Source organism: Maylandia zebra, linkage group LG12 (genome assembly GCF_041146795.1).
Source record: "Maylandia zebra isolate NMK-2024a linkage group LG12, Mzebra_GT3a, whole genome shotgun sequence".
NCBI classification, from domain to species: Eukaryota; Metazoa; Chordata; class Actinopteri; order Cichliformes; family Cichlidae; genus Maylandia; species Maylandia zebra.
In genome coordinates this window covers 10,219,399-10,246,689 of record NC_135178.1, presented here as the reverse complement: position 1 = coordinate 10,246,689, position 27,291 = coordinate 10,219,399, and the positions used below count along the sequence as shown (strand labels likewise).

The following is a 27,291-nucleotide window of genomic DNA, read 5'->3' as shown; positions in this document are numbered from 1 at the left end:
TTGCTTTCTAGCAATTTTCAAATAATTTACATAAATGTGAAAAAAAAAAAGAAATACAGAACTGATGAGTGACACAGTCTGAAGAAAAGGTCAACTGGAGCTGAGCTCTTTGAGGAACCTCAAACTGGATGTTAGGACTTTATTGTTTTACTGCAGTTTGAGGAACCATCTCGACACATGGACGAGGTCGCGGTGCTTCCGTTTATGACAATGTTTATTTAAAGGGACAGTTGGCCCAAATAACTAAAGCTGTGTTTTTCTCGGTCTATCGCTTTGGTTGTCCATACTGGCTTTAGGTGCTTCGGTGCTACTTGCGTTTTACCTTCTTTTTACTCCTTCACACCAGGAAAGTGGTAAAAATGTAAGAAAAGTTTGATTTCTTGGAACTGCAAACAGAAGGCACATTTTTCCCGTTGACCCTGAACGCCACACAGCTTTTGTCCAAGTTACATTGTCATGGTGACGGGAAAAACGCTCAGCCCGAGCAGGTACATGGTTTAGTGTGTGTGACAACAGAAAGAAAGGTTATTAAACAGTGTTACTGTCAGCCTGGACTGAAGATTGCAGCAAGCCTCATCGTCATGTGTGAGAGCACCGCGGTTCCGAGCGGGGAAGTTTACCGGCAGCTGTTCGACGCTCAGGTGGGTTTGAGGTCACACTTTACCTGAACGCCGCAACAAAGAGATTTCATTTTCATTTATTTATTTATAAAGCACATTTAAAAACAACAGGGAGTTGACCAAAGTGCTGTACAAAATAACAATTAAACAATGACATTAACAACAACAACAACAGGTAAGAAAATTAAAAGAAAATTAGGATAAAATAATTGGTAACTCTCATACAGTTTCGAAAGCCAGAGTAAAAAAAATGTTTTAAGATGCGATTTAAAAAGAGTAACAGTTGGGGCCTTTCTAATGTGGAGAGGTAGATCATCCCACATTTTCGGTGCCACAATCGGTGCCCGATCTCCTCTATGAACCATCCTAGACTTATGTAAGGTAAGGAGCAGGTGATGGCTTGATCGAAGGGCACTAGAGGGCGTATAAAGCTGCAATAGGTTGTAATAATAGTTGCTATTGTTGAAGCTACCCACAGGGGGCGCTCTGGAATCAATAAGATATACAGAGTAGAAGAAGAAGTTATCGTGGTAGAAAGAATAATAAACACCTATCTGAAGCTAGCACCAGGAGCAATTCTTGATGTTTTATTCATAGAGGAATAAGAACATTACATAGGTCAGACAAAAAGTCCGGTGCCTGGCCATTTAGCACTTTATAAGTCGAAAGTAAGATTTTGAATTTAATTCTAAAACGTACTGGAAGCCAATGAAGGGAAGCAAGCACCGGAGTAATATGTTGGTGTTTCTTCACACGAGTCAAAAGGCGAGCTGCAGCATTCTGTACAAGTTGGAGCCGGGCCAAGCTGGACTGACTGACACCCACATACAGTATAGTGAATTGCAGTAATCCAATTGAGATAAAACCCATCCATCCATCCATCCATCCATATCCGCTTTATCCGAGGCTGGGTCGCGGGGGCAGCAGCCTAAGCAAAGAGGCCCAGACCTCCCTCTCCCCAGCCACCTCCTCCAGCTTATCCGGGGGAATACCAAGGCGTTCCCAGGCCAGCCGAGAGATATAATCTCTCCCGGGGCCTCCTCCCGGTGGGACATGCCTGGAACACCTCACCCAGGAGGCGCCCAGGGGGCATCCTTGTCAGATGCCCGAACCACCTCAGCTGGCTCCTTTCGATGTGGAGCTGCAGCTGCTCTACTCCGAGCCCCTCCCGGATGGCCGAACTTCTCACCCTATCTCTAAGGGAGAGGCCAGCCACCCTTCGGAGGAAGCTCATTTCTGCCGCTCGTATCCGCGATCTCGTTCTTTCGATCACTACCCACAGCTCGTGGCCATAGGTGAGGGTAGGGACGTAGATCGACCGGTAAATTGAGAGCTTCGCTTTTACACTCAGCTCCCTCTTCACCACGACGGACCGGTGCAGCGTCCGCATTACTGCAGCTGCAGCCCCAATCCGTCTGTCGATCTCCGGCTCCCTTCTCCCATCACTCGCGAACAAGACCCCGAGATACTTGAACTCCTCCACTTGGGGCAGGAACTCATCCCCGACCCGGAGTGGGCACTCCACCCTTTTCCGGCTGAGAACCATGGCCTCAGATTTGGAGGTGCTGATCCTCATTCCCGCTGCTTCACACTCGGCTGCGAACCGTTCCAGTGCGAGCTGGAGGCCCTCACCCGATGAAGCCAACAGAACCACATCATCTGCAAAAAGCAGAGATGAGATTCTGAGGCCACCAAAGCGAAAGCCCTCCGCCACTTGGCTGCGCCTAGAAATCCTGTCCATAAAAATTATGAACAGAACCGGAGACAAAGGGCAGCCCTGGCCTTAATGTTTTGAGATAAAACAAACGCATGAATTGCTCGTTCCAAGTTTCTAAAGGATAAAAAAGATCTCACTTTGGATCGGAGCCTTAATTTAAAAAAGGACCGCTGGACAACTGAATTAATTTGTTTCTTGAATGTAAGTATGCTATCCAAGAACATGTTAGCACATGTTAGGTTACATAATTCCAAATCTGGGGCATTGAAATTACAGCTTGGTCCAAAAACAATTACCTCAGTTTTATCCTCGTTGAAGGTAAGAAAATTTGAGGCCATCCAGGTTTTCTTTCTTCATCATATCTTTATTTACTTTTTCCTTTATACAAAAAACAAACAAACAAAAAAAGACAACAAAAGACAAAAACAATTACCACAACAACAACAGAGAGAAAAAACAAAAAAACAAACACAATAAGCAGTCTGAGACATGTAAACGAAAAACTAATACAATATATATAATTCGGTCTACCAGTCATTTACACATTTGTCCTGACAAACTCAACCCGCCATTGGAGTGGGGCTGCCCCTCTCACTATGGTTTTCTTCAGATCATCAGGTAAGTAATCCAATAGCGGGCGCCATATATCCAAAAAAATATCTTCATTGGCACTTAATTTGCACTCAGTCTTTCCATTGGTAAAACTCTAAAGATTTCTTTATACCATATTTGTTCAGAATTGGCATAAAGTTAAAAGATTAAAACTAATAAAAAAAATGTAAAAAGAGACTTTTTCCATTTGATTATATTTTACATGATGGATTATGCAGAAAGTAGAATAGGGCTGAAAGATCTATTGCTTTATCACCTATTCAGGTTGTAAATCATGTTTTTAAAAAGTAACTAGTAACTAAGTAACGAATTACTTTTGAAAATAAGTAATCACCGAAGTAATGGGATTACCTTTTTTGGGGGGAAGTAATCAGTAATTAGTTACTGATTACTTTTTTCAAAGTAACTTGACCAACACTGGTGAATGATGCTGCAGAGCTCCAGCTGCCTGCCTGAACCAGATATGGAGGGAAGATTGAACTCACTCTTCCCTCCATATCTGGTTAAGTTTTACATTTTAAATATTATACATAAACTTGAAAAAGAAATTCTCATTAGCACAGAGCATTTGGGAGTCACCGAAGTACACATTTACAGCCATAGCAACACTAAACCATAAGGCTTGTTGCCGTTGCTTTGTTGATGATAAAATTTGGGCTGTGGTGTTTGTTTGTTTTTGTCTCTCTGTGTACGGACAGACTGCAAATCAATTTCCCATTGGGGACAATAAAATTACCATTGACCATTGATAACTGCCCCATGAACTGCAGACTGCAAAAAGAAAAGATATGAACATAACGATTGAAGTGTGCTGCTTGTTGCATTAATTACTGATTTTGCATGCATGCATTGATTTGATGAGGGTTAAGCATGTTTTAGAAAAAGCTGACACTTTCATACTTTGAATCATGGAGCAGAGGTAAACAAACCTTACTGACTCCTTCCCAGTAAGAAATCACAAACAGAGGCCTCAAGCAGTGGGATTTGATGCTGCAGTAGGAGCACTGTGAGCGCAGGAGGTGTGTACAGTCTGACTGTGCACACGTCCTCCTGTGTTCATACAGAACCACTTCACTGTTTCCTTCCTTCTTCCTTGAAGAGTAAAACTGACAACGTGGGCTCACTGATCAGCAGAACTCAAGATGTCTGACGAGGGCTGACATGTTCTGTTGCAGCAGTGACTGAGCTGTTTCTTGTTCTCATGTGTTTCAGGCTCAGCTGTCCAGATCTCTTCTAGCCGGATGCAGAGACACCGGGACAAATTGTCTGTCTGCTGTGGACAGCAACACACACTGCAGCACAGCCAGCAGGTGGACAGAGACACACACCACTGTTACATATCTGTACTGCATCCACTCTCTCAAAACATGTTGTGTTTTTTCCTTTAGTAGAAGGCAGCAGGCGGAACACAATGATGATGATGATGATGTCATAGATGATGTCGGCAGACTTCCAGATGCCGTGGGTTAGTGGTGCTTTTACTTCTACAACAGACATGCAATACAACAGGGTCGTAGCTAAAGTGGGTCTGGGGTGCCACTCGCCCAAAACTGTGCTGTCAAGTCATGTGCAGTCATGGCTACATACAGGGTGGACAATGGATCTAGGTTTACTTGTGTTCACTTGTTGTTTTTACCTTTTTTAGAATGCATGGCGTCTCATTGCCCACCATTCCTTAACACAACCAAAGCTGAGCCCCCAGCAGGCCCAGGTTACTATTCACAGAGGGCAAAGCAATTTTTTGTAACATTTAAAAAAGCTTTTTACTACTATAAAGCTGGGATTTAATTGTTTCTGGACAGGAAGAGAGACTACAGGGTGGGGTTTTTGGCACTTCATTTTTCAGACCTGAATGTTTGCAGCTAGATCAGCTAATCTAACAGAAACATTAAGTTAAAATGTCAATGTTCACATCACAGTCAGAAGCTTCTCTCTTTATTTTAGTTGTTGATCATCCCAGCTCTGACATCATTGAACGTCTGACAGAGAAAAAAATTCAAAAACATCAAGAGGCTCTCAAACAGCTGGATTCAGACCTGAGCCAGCTGTCTCAGGTACAATGCATCGTAGTTACACTGCACCTGAGGGCAATACATGCTGTGGTGTCACAATACATACTCTGTGTGAAATTATTGGCCACTGTCTGTCATTGTGTCAGGTGTGTGAGACTCAGGTGAAGGCCATCAGTCAGGAGCTATTGTCCAGTCTGCAGGAGGTGGATCTCAGATTGGACACCCTGAAAGTCAGAATGAATCAGCTGGAAGATCTGGAAGATGTCAGTATGCAGGTACACATGACATAAAGTTTAGAAGATCAAATACAGTTTTAAACCCGCAGCCTGATGAAGCTTGTGATTTTTTTTAAAAATTGCCAAACCTTCAGAATAATTAGACTTGGTGTGGTTGGTGGAGTGTGAAAATAATATCTTATGGGCTGGAGAAATGTGATTGGTTTTGAGAGTGTTAATTTCATGTGTGTGCAGGAGATCCACGGTCTTTGGAAGAAGGTAGAGGAAGACGTGAAGCTGAAGAAGACCACTATCGTAGAACTTAACCTCAAACTGACTGAAACTGAAAAACAACGTACTGACCAGGTCAGACTGAGCGTCACTGACACTTTTAAAATTTTACCCAAAGAAACCATTTGACACCCACAGTCAGTGGTTGAACAATAGAGGGCAGTACTGTACAGTTGTGGTCAGAAGTATACTTAAAATCTTCATAATACATTTCTTTAAACTATTTTTTTCCTATGGTGGAAGGACTATACAACAGCTTTGATGTCTTAAAAACAGAAATTGGGTCCACAAGTTTAAATTTGTTTTGGATTTTAACTAATCCAAACATTGACACAAGTATGGATACAAGCTTAAATATATACATAGACTCACTTAAGTCTTTTAATAAGTGCTGCTGAAGGTTCTACATTTACAGCCTTGTAAAGAAGTGGTTGATCTATGAATTGTACATTTACACAAGTTGGGAAGGTCTCTTGGAGTCATTGGAGCACATATTAAGATGATCAGTTCAAACAAATGTTCAGATGTGCCACGACTTTAACAAGGTCTGGAAGAAGACCCAAACTATCACCCTGAGACAAGAGGAAAATGATTTAAAACCGGGTTTTACATCTTCATGGAATAATAGAGTGCTGATCACGAAAGAAGGCCCTGCTCGTTAACAGACGCTTTGAATCTTGGCTGAAATTTGCAGCTGCTCATGTGGAGTAGCCAAATGTCCCCAAGAGAAAGGTTTTATGGTCAGAGACAAAGATTGAACTATTTGGCCACGATAGCATGATGAGTAGTAAAAGTGAGGCTTTCAATCCTAAGAACACTTTATCAGCTGTCATTGATGGTGGTGGTAGTTTGATTCTCTGGGGCTGGTTTGCTCTCAGTGGTACTGGTACACAAAGTGGATAGAATAATAGAACAGCCAGTGTGTATACTGCTGAGCAGCTGTGGAGAAAAACCAAACCAAAATTCAAACTTGTGGACCACTTCCTGTTTGTTTAAGACATTAAATGATGTACATGCTGTATAATCATTCTAGAAAAAGAGCAGTTCAGTCAATGTATTTTTCTTTTTCTCATAGATCAGAGCTATTATCAGGAAGTACTACCGTGTGTTGGAGCAGATCAGTTTCCTGCATCCATCTGACATCCACAGGCTGATCCACACTGAAGCTACAGTAAGTCACTGTGACCTCTCATCTGACCTCTAACCTACATAAAATGATAAATTGCACTTCTATATCTCTGTTTGTCTCAGATGCTGAATCAGTCTATGCTAGCAAACCGTCGCAGCATTGCCCGACTGCTGCTGCTCCTCCAGGAGGAAAATCTACATAAGGAGTCGATCCTTCGTCGGCACTGGGAGGACTGTCTGAGTCACTGGAGAAGGAAAAGAGTCCACAGAATTGTAGATCAGTTCAGGTGAGTGGAGCACCATGTTATACATTGATGTGAGTTAAAGAAGCCAGAAGCTTAAAAGATTCAGGATTAGCTTGTTCAACACTCTAATCCACTTTGTTCATTTTCCCAAAGTCAGAAGAGAATTAGATTGGAATTGCTGAGTTTGGTAATCCAAAATAACTCCTCTTATGACTCTAGAAGTCATTAACTACAGAATATATCAATAATGGCAGGGCACGAAGATTCTCCTCAGCAAAGCAAGAATTCCTGTTAGGGGAGGACTGGGATTTAGACTACAGGCATTGTCACCAAAGCAACGAAAACAAAAAAGAAGGGGTGGCAAAAAGTGGCTGACAATATTAAATTTAACTTATTATAAATACAGGGCAGTCTGGGTAATCAGATACCAGAACATTTTCCGTAATTTCATCATGAAGAAAACTGAGAGACTGTGAGACATTTCAGGGTTAAATGTTTAAATAACTATCTTTACACTGTCATCCATTCATCCATCCATCCATTATATCCAGAGATATCATTTCTCCAGCGTGTCCTGAGTCTGCCCTGCAGCCTCTTTACAGTGGAATGTTCCCAGATCACTTCACCCATGTAGATTGGTTGGGCAAACTCCCACATAGCTCCTTAAGATGATAAAGAGTTGGTTGTATGTTCTGGGTCCAGGATGAAAACCACATTGTTCCTCCTGTATCAGAGAATTGACGAATGAATGAACTTTCCTTTCCAGTGCCCTGGCATAGACCTTTCTAGAGAGGCTGATGAGTATTATCCCCCCGTAGTTAGAGGACACCCTCCAGTCCCCCTTCTCAAAGATGGGAATCACAACCACAGTCTGCCGATCCATAGGCATGGCCCCAGATCTCCACGCAATGTTGCAGGTGCATGTCAACCAAGACAGCCCTACAACATCCAAAGCCTTTAAGAACTAAAGGTGAACCTCACCACCGGACACTCTTCTTACAGCTCTGTCTGGAGGCCTGGCTACAGGGTTGGGCAACCCTACATGGTACACTGGTACCTTGATTTTCTTCTGTCCATAGGTGTTGACTGAATCACTCTTTATTTGGCCACTCACCAAGGACCAATTTGCCTAACATTTGTCTAACAAGGACACTATCTCAAACTGACATTGAGGTAATGTCTGCAGCTTTAATTTTTTAACTCCCAGACCCTGGACAAGTTGGAGGGCTTTTATTTCCTAATATTTTTCTATATTTGTGGTCAGTTTCAGAACTGCTGTGACAGTCAGTCCTACAACTGAAAGATCAGGCATCACTCCAAATTGTATACCATGGTAAGTTTTTGAACTGGCTGATAATCAGTAGTATTTGTGTCGTAGAGGTCTCTGCAGCAGGAATGAGGATCAGCAGCTGGCCTCAGTTCAGCAGATAAAACTAACCCAGCAAGATCTGACTGAACGGCGCCGTGACATCATTAACAAGATCAGGTAAGATCAGGTGAAAATAAACAAACATAAATCATAATCTTTTCATTGCCTGGAGATCCAGTCAGTCCAGTTTCAGTGTAATTTCTTTTGTTTTCACCCCGTGTTCTTCTTGTCAAGTCACATATTCTCTTTGTGTTTCAGCTCTCTGGTCCCACCCACCTGCTCCAAAGCTTTGGTGTCTGATTGGTTTGACCAACTAACAGATGTCAATCAGCAAATTGGTAACTGTCCTCTGGAGTCACTACTACTGATACAGTATGAGTTTCACTTTACAAACTTAAATCACTATTTGAACAGCAGAAAACATCACTGTATCACCTTCATGAAGCAGCTATGTTACCAAGTCATCCAAATCATCTGTTATCCTGCTTGTGGTAAATTGGCAGAAGCACAAGTCTGAGTTATACTATGGTGATGATAAATGTAGGTTTGTATTTGTGTGTTCAGAGCATTTCCACACTGAGCTTCTCCATCAGCTGCGTTGCTGCTTTGAACAGACATGGCAGAATCGGCTGGCGGAGGTGGAGCGCTGTAAGGTAAATGCGCTTGGTTAGCTCTGATGTAGCAGCTTTCAAATACCTTTAGTTAATAGCTGACTGCTGTCTGCAGCTACATCATCGTAGCAATGATTACATTCCAGCATACAGGCCTGTAATTTTAACCTGTCATCCTACAGGAAGTCCTCTCATCTTTGGAATTGTCAGAAGAGGAAGTGAATGACATCATCAACTCACAGCTTCTCACAGTGATTGGAGCACAGCAGAGTCAGGATGAAGAGCAGCTGGCCGCTTTAGATGTCAGTCACGTAAACCTGCCTCAGACTGTTTCTGTGCACTGTATCAGAGCATCCACGTGTTCATGCTTTCTGCTTGTCTGTCTGCAGGTGAGCAGTGACTCTGTGGCCCGTCATGCTTTCAGTCTAAGTAGAAGTGTATTTGTTGTCATGCGAGCAGCAGCATTGCTGTGGGAGACACATTGCCAAAGATTAGAGAGGAGAGATGAAAAACTACAACAAGACCTGAATGATCTCAGATGCTCACAGCAGCAGCACTTACAAGTGAGTTGCAATAAAACACAAGCAGGTAAGTCAAATAAAAACAACAAACACAATCAAGTAGTAAAAAAAAAAGAATGCTTGGACACTGCTAGCATAATGGACAGGTTTTCGACGGGGCTCCCACACAAACGCAAAGCAGGAGATGAGGCATCGCTAAATATGTTTCTAAACCAACTTCCTTCCAAGCCAAAGACTAGAAAATATGGTGAAGCATATCTTCCCTTTGGCTTCACCTGCACAAGTGCCAAGGTAGGTCTCCCCTGCAGAATTGGTTTTCCCTGCGTCAGGAGCAGGCGCCAGACTCTCCAAATCACGGACAAACAGTATCCCACATTCTTGATTTTTAGTTCACAAACTTGTGATAACTAACTACTTCTGACATTTTGGACATGTTAGCTCTTTATACAGTAAAGTTACAGTGGGATACAAATAATATCAGGCTGATCCTGCCATAATTTACTCCCCCTGTCCAAATTACAGACAAACAGCATCCCACAGTTGTTTATGTTTTTGAACCCATTTTGCACAGAGAGGCATTTTTTGAAAAATGTATTGATAGCAATGTTGAATATTATTACCCAGGAAAAAAACAACTACACGTAAAATAATTCCACCATGATGCCTCTGCCTTTCTAAATGGAGGGACAGTAACTGCGTGTGTATATGTAAGAGTGTAAAACCTGAAGATAGTAAGATTTACAGTATTTTCTCTCAATCTGCCATTCTGCAATTCATCTCATGTAAACAAAAAAGTATGTAAAAAAAGTTTGGGAACCACTGGTCTAATATAAGAATTTATTTGATAATCAGAAACGTGTAATTGTGACAAATATGAAGAAAAAAACCTCTAAGAAATCAGGAAGCGGGCAAAGTTTTTAATAGCACCTTAAAGGATTTATGTTAACAAATTACATACAGGTAAGTTACCGTCACAGGTCGACGTGGTTTTCACACTTTTGCCCAAGAGAGAGCACGACAGGTTCCCTTTTCCAACATGCTTGCTCTTATTCTATCAGAAACGGAAGATGAAAATGGATGACCTGTTAGGAGGACTCCGTCAAGAGAGCAGTGAGGATGCTCTGAAGACATCTCTGGACAAAACTATCGGTTACTTGCAGCAGATTAAGCACAGGTACTACAGGGTGCCAGCTAAGGCTAATCCCAAAGCAAAATCCAAATAAAAGTTCATTTTCTCTCCAATTTATTACAAATATTGAAATTCACAACATCCCCACCCAGTTTGTTAACATTTTGCCTTGGACCATAGCAGGGAAGCAATGTCTGTACAGTTCCCCAGGGAACAATCAATCACATCATGAAAACGCAAAGCTTAGCTGACCAACTCTGATTATTTAACATGATCATTTGTCTGATTGGCCGGAGGCGAACACAGCCACAACTTTAACTGTAAAAAGGACAGAGGTTGTGTGGGCAGGAAGAAAGGTGAATTTGAATAAAAGGTCCTAATTTTCAGTGTGTGTGTGTGTGTGTGTGTGTGTGTGCGTGCAGTTGCAATCAATTTGTCATTGATCAATGGACCCTGTTGAATCTTCACCCGTCGTGCTGTTTGGAGGAGCTTGTCTCCTACAGCAGGAACCTCAGCTCCTTCTACCACCTGAGTCACACCTACCAACCGGTAACCATAGCAGACAGACCTCACTCACTACATGTAGCCGGTAACCACAGAAACACAATTACAGTGAAACCTGAAATAGTTTGCATCGATCTGAACACATCTGACTTTTTCATCTCATTGTCCTCTAAAAAAGGTTATCATCAATTTAAGTCATGTCTCTTTTTTTCTCAGAGTCCAGGGGATTTGGAAAAGCTTGTCCAACCATCTAGCGGCCGATCCAGCCCATACCTGGGTCTGTTCTTTCACACTCATGCTCAGATACTTAAACTGGTTTTATTTAGTATTGACATGTTTATTTGTTTGTGTAGAAACCAGCTGGCAGATTGAAAGTCCTGAAACTTCACACAGCTCTCAAAATTGGCTAATTGAGGTGATGCTAATTAATGATAAACAATAATCAATTTCTGATTGATCCAGAAAATATCAATGGTTATGTGTGTGTGTGTGTGTGTGTGTGTGTGTGTGTGTGCGCGCGTGCGTGCGTGTGTGTGCATTTCAGGCAGGGTCCATCCTGAAGGAGATCTGTGATTTCAGCAGCTCTGTCACCTTTACCTCATCAAAAGATGTGGTCTACTCAGCTCCTGTCTTCAGATGTTCCACTCCCAACCTGCCAGTCAACCTGGAGTGGGAGACACACCTGAGCTTATTTCCTGTGGACCTCCTCCTGGACTCACTGAGCAGGTACTCACACACGCACGCTTGTATTTCCACTCTCAGTTGAAAGATCACCACCTCAAAGGCTGACTGTCTGTGTGTCAAGGTCCCGGACTCTGTTCTTGAACCACCTGGAGCAGCATTTCCACAATGTGCTCAGTTTAGCGGTTTCAATGATGAGAGACAGGAAGGAGGCGGTGCGCTCAGAGCAGGAGCTCCAACTCCAGCAGCTGAGCCCCCGACATATCAAGACCCATATATACGAGCCCCGCATGGGTAACAGACACACACAAACAATGCACAAATGTTGGTGAAAGTTAGTCAAAGGTTACAGAATTTGCTGTAACACATGCTAGTAATCATGATTCACAGAATGGATATAAAAGATGGGTTTAAACAGTGATTTCAACGTTTTTCCTACTGACATCTTAAGTTTTGAAATCAGACTTGAATGCATGAGGCTAAAAGACACCAAATCCTTTTACAAGCAAGTGCTGCCACTCAGAAATGATTTTAAAATGTCTCTAATGTCTAACTTTAACAGCCACTGACATAAATCGACAATAAAACTGCAGTTATAGAATCATCAGTGAAATTTTTTTTTGAAGCAACTCATAATAGGTTTTCCGACCTTGCCAGTTAATTATTATTATCCTCGTATAAGATTTTGTTTTTCAACTAAATGACTCACTCATGCTGGCCACTGAAAAGAATACAGGTTTAAAACTGCATCCACCCTGGAAGTAGTCTAGTTGTTTGAAGCTAACAGCTAGTGGTCCTTCAATGCTCCAGTTGCCTAAGTGACCCTGTAGCATACAGTATTTAATACCAGGCCATATTTCAATCAATTATATCTTTCACTCCCATTAGTAGCTTGCGTGGAAGTTGAGAAAAGATTATCTTGTCTGCTCAATAATCCAGGTAAGAAAGTTGATTGGTAATGGACTGATTCTTATATAGTGCTTTTCTACTCCAGAGTACTTTAGACAAGATGTCACATTCACCCAAACACTTTCTCTATGCTGAGTGCTTTTTAACTACATTCACCCTGATGGATGCATCGGAGAGCAACTTGGGGTTAGTATCTTGCCCAAGGATACTTGACATGCAGACTGGAGGAGCCAGGGATTGAACCACCAACCTTCCGATCAGTAGGTGACCTGCTCAACCTCCTGAGCTACAGCCACCCACTGTTTCTCCCACTGGAAGTTCAACATCCAAAATTGTATTCAGAATCAGCTTCTTTGGGAAAAGATTACCTCTTGTCTGGATACGTCTCATTGCCAGCAGTTAAGTTAGATGCTTGAAGTCACAAAATGTCATTCACTTTCTGTAGCATCTGCTTAGCACGTCACTACCAATACCAATGTCCATCTATATTAATAGTCTGTGGTCCTTCCCATATTATTTTTACAGAAGCAGCTAGAAGCATATAGTGACAGGTTAATAATGAAAACACCTCTTAACCAAACTGTGTCTTTTTGCGTAGCTGAGCTACAGCTCCACAGACAGCATGTGGACACCCACTTTGAGGGTGTGTTGGACCTGTTGACTTCCTGTAGGATGGAATTGCAAGACCTGCAGGCCTCCATAAAGAAAAAGAACATGGAGCTTATGGTCACTTTGTCCAACATTGAGGCCAACATCCAAACAGCCAGCAGCAGTCAACAGTAAAAACTGTCTATCTGCACCTTTATGTGACTGTCAGCTTAGTGAGACCGAGACACTGACCACAGGTATGTTTCTCTGCAGTTGGGAGGCTGCTAGCACCACACTGCAGGACTGTCTGCATGGACACATCAAAGAAACGCAGGACTGGCTGACCAACTTCAGACAGACAGTCATGATAAGAATGGAGGAGGGCAGAAACAAAACAGCACAACTCCTCAGCTCCTTCAGGTAACGGCAGCTGCAGCAGACTCTTCAGCAAAACAAAGTGATCATCACCAGATGAGTGTGTTTTCCTCCTGCAGGCTGTTCAGTGAAGGAGGAGATTTTGCACCTCAGGAGCTAAAGATGTTTCAGAGAAGGGTGAGGGAGGAAACTAAGCGTATCAGCACAACTGAGGAGTCCATCTACTCTGCTCTTGAGGCTTTTGAATCCAGGAGCTTACAGAAGGTGCAATGTATTATCCTCTGTTAATTGTTACTTCTGTAAAGCACAGTTTGCATAAAATGGTCGAGTAGAGCCTGGTCGCTCTTTGGACAAAATTCCTATTTCCATCCCAATTCTCTTGCCTGGTGGCCCCATGATGACATCAAACCTAGACTATATATAAAAGATCCATATGGTCACCATTTAATTGTGGACTCAGGATTTTGAAACCTTATTCTTAGTGTTTTCACTGAGAACAGTTGGGGTCAGAAGTTACCATATTTGGACAAGAAAGTGGAATGTTCGATAGGTAGATAACAGTAACAAGCTTAGTAAGCAAACTGCATACATGAACTGTACTGGGGCAATGCTCAGACACACATATTAGCATATTAGCTAAACAGTGGAAAGTAACACACTGGGACAATACTAGAATATCACTCACCATAAGTGAAGCACAAACATATTAGATAACTTTTATTTAGATAATTCTTTAATCCTCCAAAAGGCACCAACAATCACATTTTCTTTATTTGTATAGTTTCCCCTTTATAACAGCTTTTGCCCCTCAGTGTCCCAGGGATTCCAGGGGCTATGTTGTCAGTGGACTTTTTGCCCCCATGACAAATTGGTCCTGGGTGAGGGACCAGACAAAGAGCTATTCAAAAAGTATAAATTACACAAAACATACAGCCAAAGCAATCCAAGTTTTTCCTGGTTGGCGTTAGAGTTTGTTCCCTGTGCCTTCGGGTCGGGAAATAGGTCATAACTGTGATCTGCGGTTATGTGTCGAATGACAGTTTTTGGAGTCCCTGGGCGGGATGCTTGAGGAAGGTCCACCTGGGGACTCTGTCGTCTTACTGAGAGACTTCAACACTTGTGGGCAACGACAGTGAGACCTGGAAGGATGTGACTGGGCAGAACACTGGACCAAGTGGAAGGCTTCGACTTGAGTGGTCTCAGAATCTCATCTCTGCTTTTTGCAGATGATGCAGTTCTGTTGGCTTTATCAGGGGGTGGCCTGATAAAGCCAACAGCTGTCAATTTACTGGTATACCTACGTCCCTACCCTCATCCATGGTCACCAGCTTTCGTTAGTGGCGGAAAGAACAAGATTGCAGATACAAGCGGCGGAAATGAGCCTTGTCTAAGAGTAGCTGGCCTCTCTCTTAGAGATAGGGTGATGAGTTGGGCCATCGGGGAGGGGCTCAGAGTAGAGCTGCTACTCTAAATTGAAAGGACCCAGTCTCTTTGATAGCTAGGAACATGCTACTGTAGGCCCTATGTCCAATAATCTGGTGTTTATTGGTGTTTTTTGGAATAATCTGAAAAACAATATTGCTTTCTTACACTATTGTCAATGTCCAGGTCGCTGTGTACATCTTTTACAGTGGGGCAAAAAAGTATTTAGTCAGCCACCGATTGTGCAAGTTCCCCCACCTAAAATAAGATAAGATAAGATAAGATAAGATAACCTTTATTAGTCCCACACGTGGGAAATTTGTTTTGTCACAGCAGGAGTGGACAGTGCAAAAGTTATGGGGCAAAAATTAGAATACAATAAGAATAAATACAGTACACAACTGTACAGAATAGAATAAAATAAAATACTATATACAGTAGAATAAAATAAAATAAATATACAATAAGATAAAAATAGAATACAAATACAAATACTATATACAAATGATGACAGAGGCCAGTAATTTGCACCAGAGGTACACTTCAACTGTGAGAGACAGAATGTGAAAAAAAATCCATGAATCCACATGGTAGGATTTGTAAAGAATTTATTCATAAATCAGGGTGGAAAATAAGTATTTGGTCAATAACAAAAATACAACTCAATACTTTGTAACATAACCTTTGTTGGCAATGACAGAGGTCAAACGTTTACTATAGGTCTTTACCAGGTTTGCACACACAGTAGCTGGTATTTTGGCCCATTCCTCCATGCAGATCTTCTCGAGAGCAGTGATGTTTTGGGGCTGTCGCCGAGCAACACGGACTTTCAACTCCCGCCACAGATTTTCTATGGGGTTGAGGTCTGGAGACTGGCTAGGCCACTCCAGGACTTTCAAATGCTTCTTACGGAGCCACTCCTTTGTTGCCCGGGCGGTGTGTTTTGGATCATTGTCATGTTGGAAGACCCAGCCTCGTTTCATCTTCAAAGTTCTCACTGATGGAAGGAGGTTTTGGCTCAAAATCTCACGATACATGGCCCCATTCATTCTGTCCTTAACACGGATCAGTCGTCCTGTCCCCTTGGCAGAAAAACAGCCCCATAGCATGATGTTTCCACCCCCATGCTTCACAGTAGGTATGGTGTTCTTGGGATGCAACTCAGTATTCTTCTTCCTCCAAACACGACGAGTTGAGTTTATACCAAAAAGTTCTACTTTGGTTTCATCTGACCACATGACATTCTCCCAATCCTCTGCTGTATCATCCATGTGCTCTCTGGCAAACTTCAGACGGGCCTGGACATGCACTGGCTTCAGCAGCGGAACACGTCTGGCACTGCGGGATTTGATTCCCTGCCGTTGTAGTGTGTTACTGATGGTGACCTTTGTTACTTTGGTCCCAGCTCTCTGCAGGTCATTCACCAGGTCCCCCCGTGTGGTTCTGGGATCTTTGCTCACCGTTCTCATGATCATTTTGACCCCACGGAATGAGACCTTGCGTGGAGCCCCAGATCGAGGGAGATTATCAGTGGTCTTGTATGTCTTCCATTTTCTGATGATTGCTCCCACAGTTGGTTTTTTCACACCAAGCTGCTTGCCTATTGTAGATTCACTCTTCCCAGTCTGGTGCAGGTCTACAATACTTTTCCTGGTGTCCTTCGAAAGCTCTTTGGTCTTGGCCATGGCGGAGTTTGGAGTCTGACTGTTTGAGGCTGTGGACAGGTGTCTTTTATACAGATGATGAGTTCAAACAGGTGCCATTCATACAGGTAACGAGTGGGGGACAGAAAAGCTTCTTACAGAAGACGTTACAGGTCTGTGAGAGCCAGAGATTTTCCTTGTTTGAGGTGACCAAATACTTATTTTCCACCCTAATTTACGAATAAATTCTTTACAAATCCTACCATGTGGATGCATGGATTTTTTTTTCACATTCTGTCTCTCACAGTTAAAGTGTACCTCTGGTGCAAATTACTGACCTCTGTCATCATTTTAAGTGGGGGAACTTGCACAATCGGTGGCTGACTAAATACTTTTTTGCCCCACTGTGTATACAGTATAGATCGTGAATATAATGTGTTTATATCTGGTTGTCAGCAAAGCAGATTCTTGGGTCTTTACCTTTAATTATTAATTAATTAATTAATTAATTAATAGAACAATATAGAAAAAGTCCAAGCAACTAGAGAGATAAGTAGTAATAGTAATAAGTTTTAAAGTGGAATGATATGTGAGACCACTAAATGTCTGGCAGGTAGAAACTGAATTTTTTCACATGATATTTATGGTAGCAATACTCTATGCACACTAGTGGAGACTCCAGAGGTAGTTCTGGTGTTCAACATTAAACAGTCGAATGATATTTTGCAGGTGAAAGAAGTGTCGGCTCCCTTGGAAGAGAAACTGTCCTTTTTGAAGTCTGAGGTGAAATTTATTGAGGACGCCCAGAAAATGATCACCAGCACACAAGTTCACATCAAAGCTGAGGTGCCCATCTCTCTCTCTCTGTCTGCTTGTCTCTCTCCGTCTTTGCTGGTTGTTTATTAATACTGTTGGGCCCGTCCAGGCTGCCAGAAGTAACCACCAGCAGACTGTTATCAGCAAAAGACTGGAGGACCTGAGGAAGATGTTGGATGACACACAGGTAGTAAGGTAGCTGGGAGATTTGACTGTGCAGTGACAAAGTTATATTGCAGCTGGAAGAACAGTGGCCCATAAATACAAGAGGTAATCAAAAATGTCCAAGAACAGGACCAATTAAAACCAAAAGGCTTACCTGATATGAATTTGAGTGATCTCAGACTCGTGGTCATCTTTTTGTGCACCTCTGAAACAGAAGCTTATATTTTTTTTATTTCCACAAGTTTGAGGGCTGTGGTGAAACTGCAAAGAACACAGTGTACATGGTCAGAGCTTCCAGGAAACAATTCTGAAAAGCAGGTTTGCTGGATGCTGTCAGGACATGTTTGAGAAGATGACAATGGAGATGATCTAATCCAGATATAATATGAACATTGGCTAATTGAACAGGGCTGGTAGGAATAAAAGCAGGAAAATGGGAAAACTGGTAGATTTAAAAGAGGCAAGAATGAACAGTACAAACTCCACCAAAACTGCACATAATTAAACAAAAGCCACAGAAAAAAAATCTGTGTCCATACTTATAGTAGTAACATAACATTATTTTTTCACCCCTGGTCAAATGACTACTGTTATTACTCCTATTCAGTTACTGTACAGAGGACTGTAGTACTTATACCAAAGAACAAGAGCTCCAACGTGAATATTTTCTCTATATGCAGCTGTCTCCAGATCAGGTTTGTTCCTTCCTGTCATCAATCAATAAAGAACTCAGGGAGTGCTGTCAGTACCTGGATTTGAGTTTGGTATGTCACTTCCTATCCACCACCTGTTGCCTTGTTTTTCTGCACTGCTTCTCTTCTTTCTAGGCTGCATGGGGTCTATGCCCTCATCTTCTATTTTTCTTCTGCCTTTTGCAGACAGTCTTGACCCGGTCTATTTTCTTTCCATGTGGATTAATTTTTCATTTTTGTGTTCAGGACTCTGCACTGGAGGAAAGCCTTGCTTTGTCAGGTCACCATAAATCCAGGAAGCAGGTCCTGCTAAACCTGTCTCCTGGTTTACTGCAGCCAAACAAAACAAATATGGACCCCCTTGATGATCCTGTTGTGGGGATCATCAGGTCCTTGAACAGGTATATATGTGGAGGTCCATTTAAGTTAACTTTGGGTTGATGGGGCTGCTCTAATTTTCAGAGTTGAAAATCCAACTTCCAGTTGAAAATTCTAACTCGGAACTCAGACATTACAACTTCCAACTTTAATAGAAGGCACTAATAATCCTGCTGCTGCAGGAACAAGATTACTGCTGGTTGTGTGATACTCTTTGATTATGCAGACAAAAAATGTTTCACCCCCTTATTTCTGTCCAACACCCAAACATACAGGATTAGTTGCCAAGATCCAGCAAAGGAAAGAGAACGGAGACAAAGGATATCTTCTGGTAAAGTACAAACATTTGTTTCCTTTTTCATTCTGACGGAAATATGTCTTTTTTCTCAGTAGTGTTGCAGAGAGTTGCACATAAACTACTTCACCACTCATACAACCTGTAGGCAGCTTAGTGCAGTTCACTGTTTTTCTTTTTAAAAACTGGTCACAGGATTGAACTTGTATTGCTAACTTATTCTAGCATTACAATAGAATTTGCCTTAACTTCTATTGTGTAGAGCACTTTTACAGTGGTTTTAGCTTTCACCAGGTTATCTCAGACCTCGCTGGGCTGAGTAGGTTTATGGTGAGGATCAGGATTTCTTTCAATTCATCCATCCATCCATCCATCCATCCATCCATCCATCCATCCATCCATCCATCCATTCGCTTCCGCTTATCCTTTTCAGGGTTGTGGGGGGCGCTGGAGCCTATCCCAGCTGTCATAGGGCGAGGGGCGGGGTACACCCTGGACAGGTCGCCAGTCTGTTGCAGGGCTAACACACAGGGACAGACAACCATTTGCACTCACATTCATTCGCACATTCACACCTAGTGACAATTTAGATTATCCAATTAATCTATCCCCACAAGCTGCATGTCTTTGGATGGTGGGAGGAAGCCGGAGTACCCGGAGGGAACCCACGCAAACACGGGGAGAACATGCAAACTCCTTCTTTCAATTCAATTCAGTTTTATTTATATAGCGCCAAATCATAACAAAAGTCGCCTCAAGGCGCTTCATAGATACAGAGAAAAACCCAACAATCATATGACTCCCTATGAGCAAGCACTTTGGCGACAGTGGGGAGGAAAAACCCTTTTAACAGGAAGAAACCTCCGGCAGAACCAGGCTCAGGGAGGGGCGGGGCCATCTGCTGCGACCGGTTGGGGTGAGAGAAGGAAGACAGGATAAAAGACATGCTGTGGAAGAGAGACAGAGGTTAATAACAGATATGATTCAATGCAGAGAGGTCTATTAACACATAGTGAGTGAGAAAGGTGACTGGAAAGGAAAAACTCAATGCATCATGGGAATCCCCCCGGCAGCCTATGTCTATTGCAGCATAACTAAGGGAGGATTCAGGGTCACCTGGTCCAGCCCTAACTATATGCTTTAGCAAAAAGGAAAGTTTTAAGCCTAATCTTGAAAGTAGAGATAGTGTCTGTCTCCTGAATCCAAACTGGAAGCTGGTTCCACAGAAGAGGGGCCTGAAAACTGAAGGCTCTCCCTCCCATTCTACTTTTAAATACTCTAGGAACAACAAGTAGGCCTGCAGTGCGAGAGCGAAGTGCTCTAATAGGGTGATATGGTACTATAAGGTCATTAAGATAAGATGGGGCCTGATAATTTAAGACCTTGTATGTGAGGAGCAGGATTTTGAATTCAATTCTGGATTTAACAGGAAGCCAATGAAGGGAAGCCAAAACAGGAGAAATATGCTCTCTCTTTCTAGTCCCTGTCAGTACTCTTGCTGCAGCATTTTGGATTAGCTGAAGGCTTTTCAGTGAGTTTTTAGGACATCATGATAATAATGAATTGCAGTAGTCCAGCCTGGAAGTAATAAATGCATGAACTAGTTTTTCAGCGTCACTCTGAGACAGGATATTTCTAACTTTAGAGATGTTGCGCAAATGGAAGAAAGCATTCTTACATATTTGTTTAATATGTGCGTTGAAGGACATGTCCTGGTCAAAAATGACTCCAAGGTTCCTCACAGCGTTACTGGAGGCCAAGGTAATGCCATCCAGAGTAAGAATCTGGTTAGATGCCATATTTCTAAGATTTTCAGGGCCGAGTACAATAACCTCAGTTTTATCTGAATTAAGAAGCAGAAAGTTAGCGGCCATCCAGGTCTTTATGTCTTTAACCAGTGTGTGAATGGGTGGATGACTGGTTGTGTAAAGCGCTATACAAATACAGGCCATTTACCATTTATGACATTTCTGCAGTTTAACTAATTGGTGTGTATTATCTGGCTTGCTAGATAGATAGAGTTGGGTGTCATCTGCATAGCAGTGAAAATTTATGCTATGTCTTCTAATGATGCTGCCTAAGGGAAGCATGTATAGTGTAAACAGAATTGGTCCTAGCACTGAACCCTGTGGAACTCCATAATTAACCTCAGTGTGTGAAGAGGACTCTCCATTTACATGCACAAATTGAAGTCTATTAGATAGATATGATACAAACCACTGCTGCGCAGTACCTGTAATACCTACAGCATGTTCTAATCGCTCTAATAGGATATTATGGTCAACAGTATCGAATGCTGCACTAAGGTCTAGCAGGACAAGCACAGAGATGAGTCCACTGTCAGAGGCCATAAGAAAATCATTTGTAACCTTCACTAAAGCTGTTTCTGTGCTGTGATGAGCTCTGAAACCTGACTGAAACTCAGTCATATCCTTAGTAAAAAAAAAAACTTTCACGAACTGAAAACTTTCAAATGAAGTATTTTGGCATTACAGTTTTTCATTTGTGTGTTCAGCGTAACCAAAGACTATATAAACAAGGTGTGTGTCTGTGTGTCAGCCTTTCTTAACATACCCTTAAGCCTGGATGATTAACTGGTGACTGAAGGGCTTCACACATTGAATGCATAAAATCAATATGAATATTTTGTGCATTCTAAATATTTTTCAGACAAAGCTATTCTTTGTGCATCTGTTCACACTGACCGCGTTATTTCACTGGGACACATTTTTGGCATTTATTTTTTCAAACCAACCTTCATTTTTTTGGACCCAAATAAACAGATCTGACCGCAGACTGCATTTGGAAACAAATGCCCTCATAGCTCAAACGCACACCAGTACTGACTACTAGAGAGATGGAAATAGAAAAATAATTCTGTTTTACTTCAGACATACAGCTATACGCTGCTCCAGGTCATGCTGCCTACTTGTGAGAATTGGATGAACCCAGAATCTCAGTTTCTTACTTTTCTTGTTTAGAAACGTCAGAACCAGCTCATCATGACTTGCTGTCAACTTATTTTCTTTTAAAGTGCGTTTTTTTGAGGAGGAATTTTCCACAAAATGTGTTCGGTGTGTATATATGTTATACAGCAAGTTTGGATCTGGAAAATTCTCAATTTCGTGTTGTTGGTTTTTTGCAATGCGTTTGGTGTTTAACAGCCAACCCAGTTCAGACTGACAGCATGTTGTGTTTCTGCAGGTCTGAATCCTATCCAGCTTCAGCAGAGACAAGATTCTGTCAATGCACCGAGGTAAACACATGTAGAAACCTGATGCATTGCAACTCATCTGAACATCAATGTCATTTTATTTATGGTCGCAAACATAACAACACTGACAGCCATTTTACTTTCTTGATATGTCATCATCACTGATGACCTTACACCCAGATTGTATAATTTTTTATTATTTTTAAATACTATCTAAGTCTTTCTAACTGTCATACTGTAATGTCATACACTAATACTTCTAGTATTATTATCCTAGTATATTGCCCCGAAACCTAACCTTATGTTTTGGTGAAAAATAAAGTTAAACTTCTTTGGAATAATATAAATATTTTAGAAGTGTGTCGAATACAATTATTTTTTGTTCTCTTATTGCCAAGACCTATTTCCATAAGTCACAAATCTCATAATCTGGTACATTAGGATAATGGAGTAAGGGATACTATATCCCTAACAGAATTCCACAGTTGACTAACACATGTCCTATTTTTAGAGGAAAATGGGGTTTGCCAAGACTAGGGAGAAGAATTGTAGGGTTAGGGTTACCCAAATCAAATGGTGTTAGCTGATCCGTTCTGTCCCCTTCCTTCAAACATGGTCATGTGAGGTTTAAGGTTAGCTGTAGACAAAATGGCAAATTTGAGGATTCATATTAAGGTCATTTTTAGTACAATAACCACTAATAGATATATGTTATAGATAATCTATGACTTGTTTGTCCTATTTTATTTTTAACCTGTGTTTGTATTTCAGTGTAAAGAGGGGCGCCAGGTTTATCAGGACTGATATCAGGCATGAGAGAAGGTTCCAGATTTTTGGACCCGAACCAGATCAGAGTGCACAGTGAGTCCCAACTGATTCAGATCTGATGTGTAGCTTATGGAATGTTCTAGTTCCATTATGATATTTCTGCATTTCAGGTCTTTTAGCTCCAAAGTTAATTTGGCGTTGTGGAAAGCCAATGACATTCTCCTGCAGCTTGCTGAGGTAACATAAACATGACTGAGGGGAAATCCTATCCCTAACAGTTTCCTGAAAACCACAGAGCACTCGATAATTAAATTATTTTCTGATGCTAAGGTTCCACTGGTCCAAACTGAATTCAAATTGACCTCAACCTGCACAAACTAACACGAACCTTTCGCTTGTCCATCCATCAGGACTTTTATCGCAGTGAGCGTCTAAGCTGTTTCCAGCTTCTTCCTGACTCCTTGGACCAATGGATTGAGAACACGCAGCAGAAGCTGGTGGGATACCACGAGCAGGCAAGCAGGTTTCTGGACACCAGCAGAGATGGTACCCATTCAGTAATACAACAATTTTCTGTCCATCTTTTTGATGACTAACATTTCTATAATTTTACACTGTAATCTGGCTGAGGCCTTAATCTTGTCCTAATCTGAACTCTAACAGTCCTTTGAAGATCTGGTCCAAACAGATGCTAGATGAAAATATCCAGCCTTCCTTTATATACATAGTTGGATTTTCTCCGTTCTGAACTCAGCAACCTTGGGTGAGGTAAATTAAAAACTCCTTAGTGGCAGGACCACTGGAGTGGATGAGATTTGCCCTGAACTCCAGTGCAATAGTTACACCCTTTTGCACATGCTCAGTAAAATGACAACTGATAAAGTTTAACAGGTTAGAGTGTAACTTAAACCAGTCCCAAAGAGTGGACTAAAACGACAGTTGCCAGGTTTAAATTATTTATTGCAAGCTGCCTGATACAGAGAAAGCAACTGTGGAGGGGAGTGAATAGGCAGGTTTTGGACACAACATCTGGACTAGCAACCTTCCCAGAGCATAGTCTTCCTAGTTCCAATCCCACCTTTGTCTCTGTGACAGACAATGGTGGAAGAACAGGTGTGAGATAGGAAATAGCTGCCATATTAGAGATGCAGGGAGACGTGGGAGCTGTGGTTGAGAAGCACACAATTGGAGGAGTTGCACTGAAGATGCCCACGTGTTGAAAAGAATTAGGAGAAAGTGATGGAGGAGCAGCAGTGGATGTAGGTGTGACCACACAGTAAAATCAATTGAAGAACTGGTTGAGTTCATCAGCTCTACCCACTTCACCCAGGAGTGGCTGTCTTTTGTTTTTGCTGTAGCCAGAGATGGTGTTGATTGCTCTCCACACCTCACAGATGTTGTTGGGCTGTAGATTCCTTTTTGTATTTCACTTTTGCCATTTTCAGTCTCTCCGTCAGCTCATGATGCACATGTTTGAGCTGTTCTATGTCACCATCTCTAAAAGCTATATTTTTCCCCATGTCCCAAAACAAAAACTACAGAATTAGAACAGACACATGAGAGATACAAACAGGAACATCAGGCTGAACTTATATATCTTAGAAAGATACAAATATCTCAAAGCAGTCACACAGAATAAGCACCTAAAAATTTTATACACACTGTCTGTCTCTACCTGTCTATGGGTCAGATGTGGTGAAGCAGCTGTCTGTGTTCGAGGAGCTGCTACTTTTATCACCTGCAGTTTTGATCAGTGACCATGAGCGACAGCATGGGTCGGGGCTCAGAGAGGAAGTGGCGAGACTCACACAGAAACTGGAGAAGACTCTGGCAGCCAGTGAGAAGGAGAAGGTGTGAAGCTGTGATGCAGAAGGCTCTGATACAGACAGTAAAGATCTGCAAGCTGACTGGTTTCTATGTGTCTGGTTGTCAGAGTGTGAACATAGGTCAGCTGCGAACGTCTCTTGGGGAGGATGAGCTGGAGATGCTGAACAGCAGAGAAGAGCTGAGACAGCAGCAGCTACACAGCACTATCTCCAGTGCACACCTTGAGCTGCAGGTATGTGACAGTGGCACCAGATAACACCTTTCTAATCTGCAGTCTCACTTTGAGTGTGCATTTTATTATTGAATGCAGGAATGTGTGAGAGGCAGAGGGGAGGAGTTTGTTACATCACTGGCTTCTCTGACAGAGAAGCTGCTCCATCAGATGAATGACCTCTTTAGCCCTGCAGGTAACCTTTAGTCATTTGTACCATCATAATGGCTGTGTGTGTGTGCATGTGTGTGTGTGCAGAGATGCTTACCTTAAGCTGTAATGGACATATTATAAACATCTGTTCAGTTAGGCTATAAATCATAGATGATCACCTGCCTGACGTGCTGCAAGTAATGGAGCCTACATAGCAATTTCCCTGTGGTAATTAGCACCAAGACATCAGACCTTGGAATAGTCGCTTAGGCTCATATGTAAAAAGATGGCAGTGTTGTCAAGTTTTTGAATAGTTTTTTATTGGAGTTTATTGATGATTCCAATAAAATGACCTTGGAAATGTAAGTTTGTCTGAGCGATCGGATTTAAATGGCATCCATCAGGCAGGTGCCCAAGAACATAATGATTGCTCTGCCAGAGCTCCAGCATTGCTCTGTAGAGAGACAAGAACCTTCCAGGAGTACAACCATTTCTGCAGCACTCCACCAATCAGCCCTGGGCTGACAGAAGTGACTCAGCAGTCAAATGCACATGGCAGCCTGCCTGGAGTTTGCTGAAAAACCATATGAAGGATGCTCAGCCCATGAGAAACAAAGTTCTCTGGCTTTGGGACCACTCTGTCAATGTCCTTGAGTTGTTCAGCCACAGACCAGACTTGAACCCAATTGAACATCTCTGGAGAGATCTGAAAATGTGCACCAATCCTTCAAATCCCACCTGATGAAACATGAGAGGTTCTGCAAAGAAAATTTGGAGTAGCTACCCCAAAATATGTGTACCATGCTTGTAGCATCATACTCAAAAAAGACTTCAAACTGTAATTGCTGCCAAAGCTGCTTCAACAAAGTATTGAGCAAAGATTGTGGGGTATTGTGTGTAGAATTTTGAGGTGAAAAGGCTGTTACATTCCAAAATGTGAAACAAGTGAAGTGTATACTTTCTGGATAAAGTCACTAAAATTTAAAAGCATCTGAATGGTGATTTCCCACGTGCATTTTATATATCTGGGTAACCAATGAAATTAAAGTTTATTTATATAGTGCTTAAAAATTTCTGCCCAGATAAGTTCCCAGATGCATTTCAAGATGAGTACTTCCAAAACAACTTTGAATAATTTTTATGTTTAACCTGTTTCCATAGAAACTGGTACAGCAACAGCACGACAGCAGACGTGTGGTGCTGTTACTGTAGAAGCAGCATCTGAAACAGGAAGCAGACCAAGCGCTGAAAATAGGTAACCTTTGACCTCTGACCTGCATGTTACCCCTGGCAGTACAGATGTTTGTGACTAGAGAAGAAACTATAGTCAATTTAAAGTGTGTGTGTGTGTGTGTGTGTGTGTGTGTGTGTGTGTGTGGACATGACAACCAACAGCACAGGTGACCTGCCATCTTCTCATACTACGGTAACAACAGTTTCGATCGCTACATCCAAGTGGACCCCAGGACATGTGACTGTTATGGAGCAAAGAAACACTGCTATGAAGGTGTGTATACACACACACACACACACACACACACACACACACACACACACACACACACACAAACAAAATGACACATGTAATTAATGTTTGTGTGTGTGTGTGTGTGTGTGTGTGTGTGTGTGTGTGTGTGTGTCAGCGGTTTGAGCAAGTGGTCAAGTTGGAACTGTTGCTCTCAGACGACATGAAACGAAGACAGCTGAGTGGACAGCAGAGCTGGAACACACACTGGAGACAACAGATACACTCTCTGAAACTGATACAGAAGCCAACATAGCAGCAGCTGACTGAAAGTTTTTGGTGTAGGCTGTGATGACATTTACTGCATTTAATGTTTGTTAATAAAACAGAGAAGAAGAAAAACTTCCTGACATCAGTTGTTGTTTTTTTCTACCAGCAGCAGAGTCATGAACATCTGACCACCTACATCAGCCGTGCAAGAGAAGCAGAATGAGAGCCTTCCCATAACCAGACATATGTCGACACCTGAACACATTTTACTCTGAATGTGACAAAGCACTAACTTGAAACATCTAATGTGATTCTTGTCTCACTAGGAAATTAAGAAATATTAGTGCCTTTTCCAAGGTTGTTTATACTTAACTAAAAGTAACCTAAAGATATGTAGGTTATCTTTATTAACCTAAAGAAAATTACGTATGAAAAACTTACTAAC

At 42.0% G+C, this 27,291-nt stretch overlaps 1 protein-coding gene across 11 annotated transcripts; it reads left to right on the top strand.

Moving 5' to 3' along the window:
* Window positions 1-459: 459 nt before the first annotated feature.
* On the top strand, window positions 460-26,986 carry ccdc180 (coiled-coil domain containing 180). 11 transcript variants are annotated; one of them, XM_023153111.3, is made up of 37 exons: window positions 460-641; window positions 4,162-4,259; window positions 4,341-4,414; window positions 4,894-5,003; window positions 5,108-5,236; window positions 5,432-5,542; window positions 6,543-6,638; window positions 6,719-6,882; window positions 8,219-8,326; window positions 8,468-8,547; window positions 8,774-8,862; window positions 9,003-9,122; window positions 9,210-9,383; window positions 10,400-10,515; window positions 10,893-11,019; window positions 11,191-11,251; window positions 11,328-11,389; window positions 11,519-11,700; window positions 11,780-11,949; window positions 13,163-13,343; window positions 13,426-13,572; window positions 13,647-13,791; window positions 17,322-17,438; window positions 17,518-17,595; window positions 18,254-18,337; window positions 18,512-18,666; window positions 18,919-18,974; window positions 22,143-22,194; window positions 22,924-23,013; window positions 23,091-23,157; window positions 23,331-23,466; window positions 24,611-24,771; window positions 24,854-24,979; window positions 25,058-25,154; window positions 26,273-26,366; window positions 26,507-26,618; window positions 26,755-26,986. In XM_023153111.3, exons 1-37 carry the CDS (start codon window positions 582-584, stop codon window positions 26,890-26,892), a joined length of 4,167 nt encoding a protein of 1,388 aa, XP_023008879.3. In that variant the 5' UTR covers window positions 460-581; the 3' UTR covers window positions 26,893-26,986. The 11 variants fall into 11 exon arrangements, 6 of the variants coding, with proteins under 6 accessions (XP_023008879.3, XP_014264686.3, XP_014264685.3 ...); XM_014409200.3 differs by having other exon boundaries at window positions 4,338-4,414; window positions 5,108-5,224; XM_014409199.3 differs by having other exon boundaries at window positions 4,338-4,414.
* The last annotated feature ends 305 nt before the right edge of the window (window positions 26,987-27,291 follow it).

Coding starts and splice junctions, on each gene's coding strand:
- ccdc180 (XM_014409199.3), top strand. CDS start 582: ATGTGTGAGAGCACCGCGGTTCCGAGCGGGGAAGTTTACCGGCAGCTG. Junction 9,123..9,209: donor AGCAGCTGGCCGCTTTAGAT/GTCAGTCACGTA, acceptor GTCTGTCTGCAG/GTGAGCAGTGACTCTGTGGC. Junction 11,390..11,518: donor CTCAAAATTGGCTAATTGAG/GTGATGCTAATT, acceptor TGTGCATTTCAG/GCAGGGTCCATCCTGAAGGA.